The sequence below is a fragment of the Rhinopithecus bieti genome, unplaced genomic scaffold, assembly GCF_001698545.2.
Source record: "Rhinopithecus bieti isolate Rb0 unplaced genomic scaffold, ASM169854v2 scaffold_6946, whole genome shotgun sequence".
Classification (NCBI taxonomy): Eukaryota; Metazoa; Chordata; class Mammalia; order Primates; family Cercopithecidae; genus Rhinopithecus; species Rhinopithecus bieti.
Window position 1 is genome coordinate 1,982,890 of NW_016805697.1, and position 11,951 is coordinate 1,994,840.

Consider the following 11,951-nt stretch of genomic DNA (forward strand, 5'->3'; position numbering starts at 1 on the left):
AAAAAAAAAAAAAAAAAAAAATACCAGGATGGGCACGGTGGCTCATGCCTGTAATCCCAGCACTTTGGGAGGCCTAGGCAGGTGGACCACCTGAGGTCATGAGTTTGAGACCAGCCTAGCCAACATGGCAAAACCCCATCTCTACTAAAAATACAAAAAATGAGCTGGGCGTGGTGGCGGGTGCCTGTAATCCCAGCTACTTGGGAGGCTGAGGCAGGAGAATTGCTTGAACCCAGGAGGCAGAGGTTGCAGTGAGCTGAGATTGCACCATTGCACTCCAGCCTGGGTGACAGAGCGAGACTGTCTCAAAAAACAAACCAAAACAAAAAACAACAACAAAAAAACCTACCAGTCACACTACTGGGAAATAACAATTATTTAGGGTATGGGGTGATGACCCAGGATATTTAAGATATGTTTATTATCTGAGAGAACAGTAAGAGGCCCTTTTGGAAAATGTCTTAAGCTGAGGTGAATGTGGGGCATACCTCATATGCTCACCCAGTCAAGGATCGTGGCTTTCATTGACTGCATTGACTGTTACCCATCCAATGCCACAGTACAGGGAAGGAGTGGGGAGAGGGAGAGGCAGGGGGACTATGAGAAGAAATAAAGGCCTTTTTCCCGCTTACAATTCTGTTCCTAATAAACTCCTGATAAAGCCACTCACGAGATAACCAAGAGCTAATAAAATGCAAGCTTACCTGGATATGGCACTCTGCCCTTTGTTACCAGCTCTGTCTGCAGAATTCCAAATGACCAGACATCAGACTTTATTGTAAACCGACCATACAGCGCAGCTTCAGGAGCTGTCCATTTGATTGGAAATTTTGCACCTAAAATAATATTGACAATCTTGCTTAAATGTTTTTAAAAAATCTATTTGTGTAAATACAGCATATGCAGGGCTAATCTTCTGTCAATATCTCTACTGTAGTCATCAGTGTCAATTCTTTAAATGTACAAGACACATGTGAGAAACATTAATTTTTAAAATTCATATTGAAATAAATTATATTTATTCCTGATTAGATAGCTGATGATTTAAAAAATAAGTTGGTTGTGGGAACAGAAAACAATTTAAGAAAATAGAGGCTGAAGCTGTAGTAAGCCAAAAATACGGGCTACAAGATGTGTAACTTTTAAGTACAGTCTGGCACCTAATAGCTGTAGTTAGCTATTGGTTGATGAGTGAATATTCTATTGAGTTACAATGTCTACGGGTTTTCAAACATAATCTCTTTCCTACTTTATATACCATTCTGGAAAATTTTATTGTACTACTTTTAAAAGCCCATGTTAATTTACTCAAATATTTAGTGTATGTCTTTTATGTGGAGGGCATTATGCTAATCATTATGGAAACCTAAAAAGCATGGCTTTCATGAAGTTTATAAACTTACTGTGGAAATAAGATTATAGGTATCTTGCATTCTTTAAGTTATTATATGTTTGTAGATAGTGTTTTAAAATAGAGTTCTTTAGATATTTAGACAAACAGATGATCAATTTTCCTTGGCACAATCACAAAACGTTTCATTTAAAAAGTCGCAGGTGGTTGGGCACGGTGGCTTATGCCTATAATCCCAGCACTTTGAGAGGCCGAGGCAGGCGGATCACCTGGCCAACATGGTGCAACCCTGTCTCTACCAAAAATACAAAACTTAGCCAGGCATGGTGATGCATGCCTGTAATCCCAGCTACTTGGGAGGCTAAGGCAGGAGAACCTCTTGAACCTGGGGGGCAGAGGTTGCAGTGAGCCGAGATCATGCCACTTCACTCCAGCCTGGGCAAACAAGCAAAACTCTGCCAGGCGTGGTGGCTCACACCTGTAATCCCAGCACTTTGGGAGGCCAAGGTGGACGGATCATGAGGTCAGGAGATCGAGACTATTCTGGCTAATATGGTGAAACACCATTTCTACTAAAAAAAAAAAAAAAAAAAAAAAAAAAAAAAAAAAATTAGCTGAGGTGGTGGCAAGTGCCTGTGGTCCCAGCTACTCGGAAGGCTGAGGCAGGAGAATGGCATGAACCCGGGAGGCGGAGCTTGCAGTGAGCCGAGATTGCGCCACTGCACTCTAGCCTGAGCGAGAGATTCTGTATCAAAAACAAACAAACAAACAAACAAAAAACCAGTGGCAGCTACAACATCACTAATCATCAGAGAAATGCAAATTAAAACTACAATGAGACACCACCGTACTCCTGCAAGAATGGCCACAATGAAAAAGTCAAAAAAAACAATAGATGCTGGTGTGGATGTGGTGAAAAGGGAACATTTTTGCACTGACAGTGGGAATGTAAATTAGTATAACCACTATGGAAAACAGTATGGAAACTACTTAAAGAACTAAAAGTAGAGCTACCATTCAATCCAGCAATAACTTCCCAAAGGAAATGAAATCAGCTAGGTGTGGTGGCTCACGCCTGTAATCCCAGCACTTTGGGAGGCCAACGTGTGTGGATCACCTGAGGTCAGGAGTTTGAGACCAGCCTGGCCAACATGGTGAAACCTTGTCTCTATAAAATAAAAAAATCAGCCAGGCCTGGTGGCAGGTTCCTATAATCCCAGCTACACGGGAGGCTGAGGCAGGAGAATCACTTGAACTTGGGAGGTGGAGGTTGCAGTGAGCCGAGATTGTGCCACTGTACTCCAGCCTGGGAAAGAGATTGAGAAGCTGTCTCAAAGAAAAAAAAAAAAATCAATTATATGAAAAAGATACATACACACATGTTTATAGCAGCACAATTCACAATTGCAGATATGGAGCCAACCTAAATGACCATCGACCAATAAGTGGATAATAAAAAGTGTGGCATATACACACCATGGTATACTACTCAGTCACAAAAAGGAATGAAATAATGGCTTTTGCAAAAACTTAGACGGAGCTGGAGGCCACTATTCTAAGTGAAGTAACTCAGGGATGGAAAACCAAATATCGTATGGCCTCACTTAAAAGTGGGGCTAAGCTATGAGGACAGAAAGGCATAAGAATAATATAACGGATTTTGGGGACTAAGGGGGAAAGGTTGGGGGTGGATAAAAGACTACACATTGGAGGTGAAACCCCATATCTACTAAAAATACAAAAATTAGCTGGGCATGATGGTACGAGCCTGTAATCCTAGGTACTTGGGAGGCTGGGGCAGGAGAATCGCTTGAATCTGGGAGGCAGACGTTGCAGTGAGCCGAGATTGTGCCACTGCACTCCAGCCTGGGTTGGGCGACAGAGCGAGACTCTGTCTCAAACAAATAAACAAACTACATATTGGGTACAGTGCACGATGCTTGGGTGATGAGTGCACCAAAATCTCAGAAATCACCACTAAAGAACTAGTTTCCCAAAAACTATTAAAAAAAAAAAGTGGCAGCTAAATTAAGCCCTAAAGAATGGTTAGGATTTCACATATAAAGATTACAGGCCGGGCATGGTGTCTCAGGCCTGTAATCTTAGCACTTTGGGAAGCCAAGGCAAGAGGATTGCTTGAGCCCAGAAGTTCGAGACCAGCTTGGGCAACATGACAAAACTTGGTCTCTACAAAAAATACAAAGAATCCATCAGGCGTGGTGATGTGCACCTGTAGTTCCAGCTACTCAGGAGGCTGAGACAGGAGGATCACCTGAGCCCCAGGAGGTCAAGGCTGCAGTGAGCTGAAATTACGCCACTATACTCTACCCTGAGCGACAGAGTGAGACCCTATCTCGAAAAAACAACAACAAAAACAACAACAACAAAACACATTACAGATAGGAAGGCATTCCAGATAGAGGTAACTGCACAAAAGTATGGAGGTTGAAAGAAAGCACTATGTCTGAAGCAGGGTTTCTCAATCTTGGCGCCACTACCATTTTGGGCCTGATAATTCTGTGTTGTGGGGGGTCTTGCCTGCACATTTCTGTACACTGTAGGAGGTTCAGCAGTATACCTGGCCTCTACCCACTAAATATCGGCAGTAGCCCCCAGATGTCCCCTGGTGAGTGGCGGTACTGGGCAGTATCTCCTGACTGAGACTCTCTGGCCTTTCCAGGAAAGAAATTAAAACAGGTTTGTTGTCATGTCAAATGAAGTGTAAAGAGGCTACTATTTGCTATATGTATAATGCAAAGGATACCTAGTCAAGTTCTTTCTTGGAGGAAATAACTACCAGAAAGCCATAGTGGTATTTACTGTACGTGATTTTATGAATGAAATCAATGTCTCTATGATTATTCTGAGGGAACCTAGAACAATTCTTATTCTGGAAAACCCTGTATAGTCAAGAGAGTTAAGCAAAACACAGAACACTACATTACAAGCTTTTATGTAAAAGTAATTTTACCTTGTCTTGCTGTGTATTCATTGTCTTCAATTAACCTTGCTAAACCAAAATCTGCTATTTTGCACACAAGATTTTCTCCTACAAGAATATTAGCAGCCCGAAGATCTCGGTGAATATAGTTCATTCTTTCAATATATGCCATACCATCAGCAATCTTGGAAAGCAAAAAACAAAAAACACAAGACATATAATACAAAGGGAAGCAGAGAGAAGACAATTATGATTAACGTCAAATTGTGTCACTGAAAATCATACTATCTCAGAAGTAGATGATGGTAACAGGGTATAGTCTAGAAGATAACAGGAAAACCAGAAAACATAATAAAAATGCAGGCTAAATTCAGATTTCAAAAATCTAACACTGGCTGGGTGCGGTGGCCCATAACTATAATTCCAGCAGTTTGGGAGGCCGAGGCGGGCGGATCATTTGAGGTCACGAGTTCGAGATCAGCCTGGCCAACATGGCAAAACCCCGTCTCTACTAAAAATACAAACATTAGCCAGGTATGGTGGTGCATACCTGTAATCCCAGCTACTCGGGAGGCTTAGGCAGGAGAACTGTTTGAACCCAGGAGGCAAAGATAGCAGCGAGCCAAGATTGTGCCACACTGCACTCCAGCCTGGGCAACAGAGCGAGACTCAGTATCAAAAAAAATAAAATCTAGCATTACTCTGAAGACCAAGATTAACCCTCCTAATGTCTTCTTGTGTCAGTGGTTAGGAGAAGAGATAAATCACAAGGTAATTTAGTGCCTCTGGAAACAAGCTCATCAAGGTCCTTATCAGGCACAATCTAAGATGACACAGTGATAAAGGTATTAACCACAAGGTAGAGATTCCCAAACTACTGCTTGTAGGCCAAATGTGGCCTACAGCCTGTTTTTGCATGGCCAGAGAACCAAAACTGTTTTTTACATTTTGAGTGACTGAGACATGGTCTCACTCTGTCATGCAGGTTGGAGTGCAGTGGTGCAATCCTGGCTCACTGCAATCTCCATCTTCTGGGCTCAAGCAATTTTCCCATCTCAGCCTGAGTAGCTGGGACTTCAGGCATGCACCAGCACACCCAGCTAATGTTTGCATTTTTTTGCAGAGATGGGGTTTCACCATGTTGCCCAGGTGCAAAGTGCTGAGATTACAGGAGCCATCTTGCACAGCCTGGTTTATACATTTTTAAAGGGTTGTAAGAAGAAAAAAGTATGACAGATTGGATGTGGCTCACAAAATCTAATTTTTTTTTTTTAAACAAAAATGGATTGCCAGCCTCCCCTACCACAGAGTGTCTAACTCAGAAGCATGAACCGGCCTGGCATATGCCTGTCGCCTATGTATAGTTTCTCAGTATAAAGTTTTTCTGAATTGTCAGATTCTGTGGACATTTGGATGCTAGGAGGTAAGATTCCAAAATCAGCATGTCAACCAAAGCCAATAATAAGGCCTAATAGCTACCACATATCTGAAGAGAAACTTTTAACAGTTTTCACTGTATATTTAAAACAAAAAGTCAGAAGAGTAAAAAAGTTCCATTTTAAACTGCATATATACCATCTTAATTCTTGTGTTGGACTACAGTAAACAAAAAATTCGGCCGGGCGCAGTGGCTCAAGCCTGTAATCCCAGCACTTTGGGAGGCCGAGACGGGCGGATCACGAGGTCAGGAGATCGAGACCATCCTGGCTAATACGGTGAAACCCCATCTCTACTAAAAAAAAAATACAAAAAACTAGCCGGGTGAGGTGGCAGGCGCCTGTAGTCCCAACTACTCGGGAGGCTGAGGCAGGAGAACTGCGTAAACCTGGGAGGCAGAGCTTGCAGTGAGCTGAGATCCGGCCACTGCACTCCAGCCTGGGCGACAGAGCAAGACTCCGTCTCAAAAAAAAAAAAAAAAAAAAGAGAAGGAAAAAAAAGCCTTTAATACCACACCAATTTCCCAATACAAAAAAAAAAAAAAAAAAAAAAAATTCAGCATACACTTTAGATTACTAGTATTTTCTTTGGAACAGCACTCATCCACTTTAATTTTCTTAAAATTATCTGTTGAAATATGAATACATATAGACTTTACATTTGTGGAAACATCTATTTTCTTTTTTTCCAAGTCGGGAGTCTCGCTCTTGTTGCCCTGGCTGGAGTGCAATGATGTGATCTTGGCTCACTGCAACCTCTGCCTCCCAGGTTCAAACGATTCTCTTGCCTCAGCCTCCTGAGTAGCTGGGATTATAGGTGCCCACCACCATGCCTGGTTAATTTTTAGTATTTTTAGTAGAGACGGAGTTTTACCATGTTGGCCAGGCTAGTCTCGAACTCCTGACCTCAAGTGATCCACCCACCTTGGCCTCCCAAAGTGCTGAGATTACAAGCGTGAGCCACCGCGCCTGGCCTGGAAACATCTATTTTCTAAGAAACCATATGATAGAAGACAGCACTGGACTAAGAGTTATATAGCTGGTTCTAATACTGGTTCTGTTACTAACAAGTTATGTGAATTTTAGATACCTCTGGTCTTTTGACACTTCATTAATCTGTAACATTAAGAGCTTGCATTGGATTATCTCTAATGTTCCTGCCAGTTCTAAAATTCCATTATTGGCCAGGTAATCCCAACACTTTGGGAGGCTGAAGTGGGAGGATCCTTTGAGCCAAGGACTTTGAGACCAGCCTAAGCAAAACAGAGATCCCTGTGTCTACAAAAAAAACATATTTTTTAAAATTAGCTGGGAATGGTGGCCTGCGCCTGCAGTCCCAACTACTCAGGAGGCTGAGGTGAGAGGATTGGTGGAGCCCAAGAATTCAAGGCTCTTCAAGCAGGCACCTATCAGTGCACCACTGCATTCCACCCTGGGTGACAGAATGAGAGTCTTTCTCTAAAAAAATAAAAAATAAAAATAAAATCCCACCATTTCACTACATAAACTATAATATTCTGGTAAGATTATTCTACATTTTAATATACACTTTCAATTCAAATGGATACATGCATATATACAGATACCTGAGCAGCCATATCAACCAGCTGTGGAAGCTTCAAATACTTTCCATCTCCTTCCTTAAGGAAATCTAACAAGCTTCCTGTAACAGACAGTAAGATATTCATATAAAATAAGCAAATCTTATATTAGGATTGAAATGAACACTCCACCCCAAATCACAACACAGAACTTCTTAGCTTTTCATTTTTTAAAATTTTGTGCAGTTTTGGAGTTTCTAAATAATTATCTAGATCCCAGAAGAGGTCTCTAAGCTGAAATTTTGAAAACTTCTCCTGATAACATATGCAAAAAAAAAAGAAAATGCATTAACTTTACCTGACAAGAGGCATTTTTTCCTTGCTTTGATCAATATCACAATTCTGATTCAGAAAGTAGTATTAAATACTTACATAATTTTAAGTAAATCTGAATCAAGAATTCAGACAACTAGGAATATCTTGGGCGTAGTTAAAACTAAATACAGGTAGCTAAATGAGCTGCTGTTGAACTACTACCGTGACCAAGCTCTCTCTGAAAACTACCAAGTACTATGAATAACAGCAAAGAAAAAGAAAAAGGCTACAAGTCTGATTATGGCTTCTCTATTATTTGTTAAAAGCTTACAATGTACTTGAATTTAATCAAGAGAAAACATCACACAAACCCAAATTAAGGCACATTTAAAACATACAAGTGGTCTATTCTCTTCAGAAGTAACAATGCTATGGAAGACAGAGGAAGGTTCAGGAATGGCTCCAGATTAAAGAAGACTAAATAGAAATGACAACTAAATGGAATGCCTGACCATAAACTAGATCGGGGAAGTGTAGTTGGTATACTTACTGGTCCAGAGCTAGGGAAACCAAATTCCAGTTGAAAGAAAAAACATGAAGAAAACCATGAAAACAAAGAGCAGAACAGTGGGTTTATGCTGGAGTGCATGGGGCAATGAGTTTGGACAGATTATCAAGGGACAAGTGCTAAGTGAATACCAAAATGAGGAATTAAAGAGTTTTAAAAATAGAAAGGACTTTTGTTATCTTGTATTCTAAATCTCTCCCGTCTGGAAATAATTGTTCCCAGTGGTCTGACAACACAGAATTCTACCATGTTCTCCCAATTAAATAATTTTTAAATTAATATACAGTGCTAAGTGGGCTATTAGCCTTACCTTCATTACATTTTTTATGCTCTCAATATATTTTTTAATTGTTAAAAGTCTTTATCTGAAACGGAGTCTCGCTTAGTCACACAGGCTGGACTGCAGCGATGTCATCTTGGCTCACTGAAACCTCTGCTTCCCAGGCTCAAGCCATTCTCGTGCCTCAGCTTCCCAAGCAGCTGGAACTGCAGGCACCAGCCACCAAGCCCGGCTATTTTTCGTATTTTTAGTAGAGACAGGGTTTCGCTATGTTGGCCAAGCTGGGATCGAACTCCTGACCTCAAGTGATCCGCCTGCCTCAGCCTCCCAAAGTGCTGGGATTGGAGGCGTGAACCACTGTGCCTGGCCTGCTTCCAATACCTTGATTTAAACATCTTCCCTCTCCTTTTCTCTTTTTTTTTTTTTTGAGACAGGGTCTCATTTTTTCACCCCAGATGGAGTGCAGTGGCACAAGTACAGCTCACTGTGGCCTCAACCTCCTGGGCTCAAGCAATTCTCATGCCTCAGCCTCCTGAGTAGGGACTACATGTGTGTGCCACCATGCCCTGCTAATTTTTTTAGTTTTTGTAGAGATGGGGTTTCACCATGTTTCCCAGGTCAGCCACCATGCCTGGCCCTCCCTTCTCTTCTGGTTCATCTAATATACTCTTTGAAAGGGCATAATTGGGCTGGGTGTGGTGGCTCACGCCTGTAATCGCAGCACTTTGGGTGGCCAAGGCGGGCTGATCGCTTGACCCCAGGAGTTCCAAACCAGCCTGGGAAACAGGGAGAAACCCCATCTGTAGAAAAATACAAAAATTATCTATGTGGGGTGGCATGCACCTGTAATCCCAGCTACTTGGGAGGCTGAGATGAGGATCGCTTGAGCCCAGGGAGGTCGAAGCTGCAGAAAACTGTGACTGCACTCCACCCTGGGGGATAGAGTGAGGCCCCACCTCACAAAAAAAACAAAAACACAAAACAAAACACCAAGCAAACCAAAAAAATGCCATATTTGGTAACTGTTTGAAGTATACATTCCTTCCAAAGAGCGCCAGGTGCTTTGGGTCTTTAGGTGTGTTCTGGCTATCAATAAACAGGCTGTATCATTTCTTAACTTTTGGTTTCAGTCCCCTTTTGTGGGGAAAACTTTTCCTATAGCAAATACGTAACTTGTAGTTGTCCTTGTCACCACTAGATGGAACTACTTCATTGGTCAAGATGAGACTACTGGAGAGGGTGACATAATTAGTGACTACTGTATATTATTGGTTCAAGAGTAAAAATAACAATAATAAAGCAGATCAAATCAAACATAAAAATCAGGCCTGTCAGCATATCTGCTGACTTACTAGTTCCTCTTTAAAGTATCATTTGCACAGGGAAAAAGAGGAAAGAGTATTAATCTCTTTATCCTCCCCCTAACTAACCCTGTTACTGAAGATCCCATCTTGTGGTCTACAGTTTAGGAAAATGAAGAAATTTCCATTGAAAGTAGTGGGGAGGCCAGGCACAGTGGCTCATGCTGGTAATACCAGCACTTTGGGAGGCCAAAAAGGGAGGATTGCTCGAGGCCAGGAGTTCAAGACCAGCCTGGGCAACATTGTTGAGACCCCAGTCTCTATCAAACAAACAAACAAACAAAAAAACAGTGGCCAAAAATTGTTCCTAGAAGTCCTGAATATAGGAATTATGTTTATATTAAAATGAGAAAACTAATTTAACTTTACCTTATTTCTTTGCTTTAGTACTAAAAATGTAAGTATCTTTCTGATTTTATCATTTTAATTAAATGTGTACAGACAATTTCTATTTTTTACCTTTCTAGCTTTTCCGTTTCTTTTAGCCAAACTTAATTTCAAAATTAATTCAGCCTGCCTACTTTTCCTTTTAAACGTCATACTATCCTCTGGAATAACTGGATAATCACAAAGCGTCAGGTTTCTTCTATTCAAATGTCTACAGAAAAATCTTAAATTAGAAAACAGTATATGATAAGTCTATATGCATATAAATAGAAATAAAGACTCTTAAAAATATTATCAACACGAATACCTAAAGAGATACTAATACATACCTTTTGACATAAATTCAGTGACAATGTAAATTGGCTCTTCAGAAACAACAGCATATAGTGGAACAAGTTTATCATGTCTTAATTTTTTCATTATCTGAGCTTCTTGAAGGAAAGCCTCTGGCATCATTGTACCTGGTTTTAGTGTTTTGATTGCTACTTTTGTGGTTCCATTCCATGTTCCTAAACAACACATTTTATGAATTTATATTTTAAAGGATTTTAGACCAAACTTCAGTAAACAGCACTTACCTTAAATAATGAAACATTTTATCATAAATTGTTGCACTTTAATCCACAGCTAAACAATGACAGAAAACAAAAATTCAGGCTTCTTACCCATCCACACTTCGCCAAAACATCCTTGTCCTAGTTTAACCTCTAGTCGCAAAGATTCTCGAGGGATTTCCCAAGCATCTTTTGCTAGACCTTGAGTCTGAGGTTTCACGGTTGGACACACAGTTGTTAACTTGTGGCATAAACCATCAGCATGTTCTAGATAAATGAATAAACTACACTGTAGAATCAATTACAAAAATTACAGGGTATGTAGTGTATCAATGTTTTAAGTTTAAACTGTAGAAAACAAAATAGAAGTCCTTTCGAGTTTTACTCTAAAACACAAAACAAAAGGGAGTTGTCCATAAGAAGCAAAACATGAAATATATATATATAAATATATAATATAAATATATATAAGTGAAATATTTTGTAAAATTTATTGTTAAGGCCAGGCACAGTGGCTCACGTCTGTAATCCCAGCACTTTGAGAGGTTGAGGCGGACAGATAACGAGGTCAGGAGTTTGAGACCAGCCTGGCCAATACGTGAAACGCTGTCTCTACTAAAAATACAAAAATTAGCCGGGCGTGGTGGTGCATGCCCGTAGTCCTAGCTACTCAGGAGGCTGAGTCAGATGAATCGCTTGAACCTGGGAGGCAGAGGTTGCAGTGAGCCAAAGTCGTGCCAATGCACTCTAGTCTGGGTGACACAGTGCGATTGACTCAAAAAATATATATGTATATACACACACATATATATTATTTACTAAATACTTAGTATGTATATACTAATATATAGTAAATATATTAGTATATTTGCTACTTAGTATAACTTAAAAAATATATATATATTTTAAGTTATTATTTACTAAACACTTAGTATGTTCCAGTACTGTGCTAAATTCGCACTTTACAAATATCTCATATAAATGAAGTTTTGAAAACATATGCAACTTTCCCCCAAGGTCCTGCAGTTAGTAAATGGTAGAGATGGGATTCAAATCAAGGTCTGTCTGCTTCTAAAGTTCTGCCTTTGTACACTGGGTTTTATTAATTCTCAAAAAGAATGTTATCATTAAATGTTATATTTAATAGCCACTAATTTGTAACAGGCAAACCAAAAGTCAAAGAAAGAGTTCATTTAGGATCATTTAGGAGATTTTTT

The 11,951-nt window shown here is 40.2% G+C and overlaps 1 protein-coding gene across 7 annotated transcripts in view; it reads right to left on the reverse strand.

The window, feature by feature from the left end:
• Positions 1 to 363: 363 nt before the first annotated feature.
• The window catches only part of YES1 (YES proto-oncogene 1, Src family tyrosine kinase), an 86,843-nt gene continuing 75,255 nt past the window's right edge, over positions 364 to 11,951 (reverse strand). For all 7 annotated transcript variants that reach the window (XM_017873556.1, XM_017873554.1, XM_017873551.1 and 4 more), the window contains exons 7-11: positions 10,846 to 11,001; positions 10,510 to 10,689; positions 7,315 to 7,391; positions 4,323 to 4,476; positions 364 to 836 (exon numbers count right to left, since the gene is read on the reverse strand). In XM_017873556.1, coding sequence (XP_017729045.1) covers positions 685 to 836; positions 4,323 to 4,476; positions 7,315 to 7,391; positions 10,510 to 10,689; positions 10,846 to 11,001 — 719 coding nt within the window. In that variant the 3' untranslated portion in view covers positions 364 to 684. The remainder of the gene's footprint in view (positions 837 to 4,322; positions 4,477 to 7,314; positions 7,392 to 10,509; positions 10,690 to 10,845; positions 11,002 to 11,951) is intronic.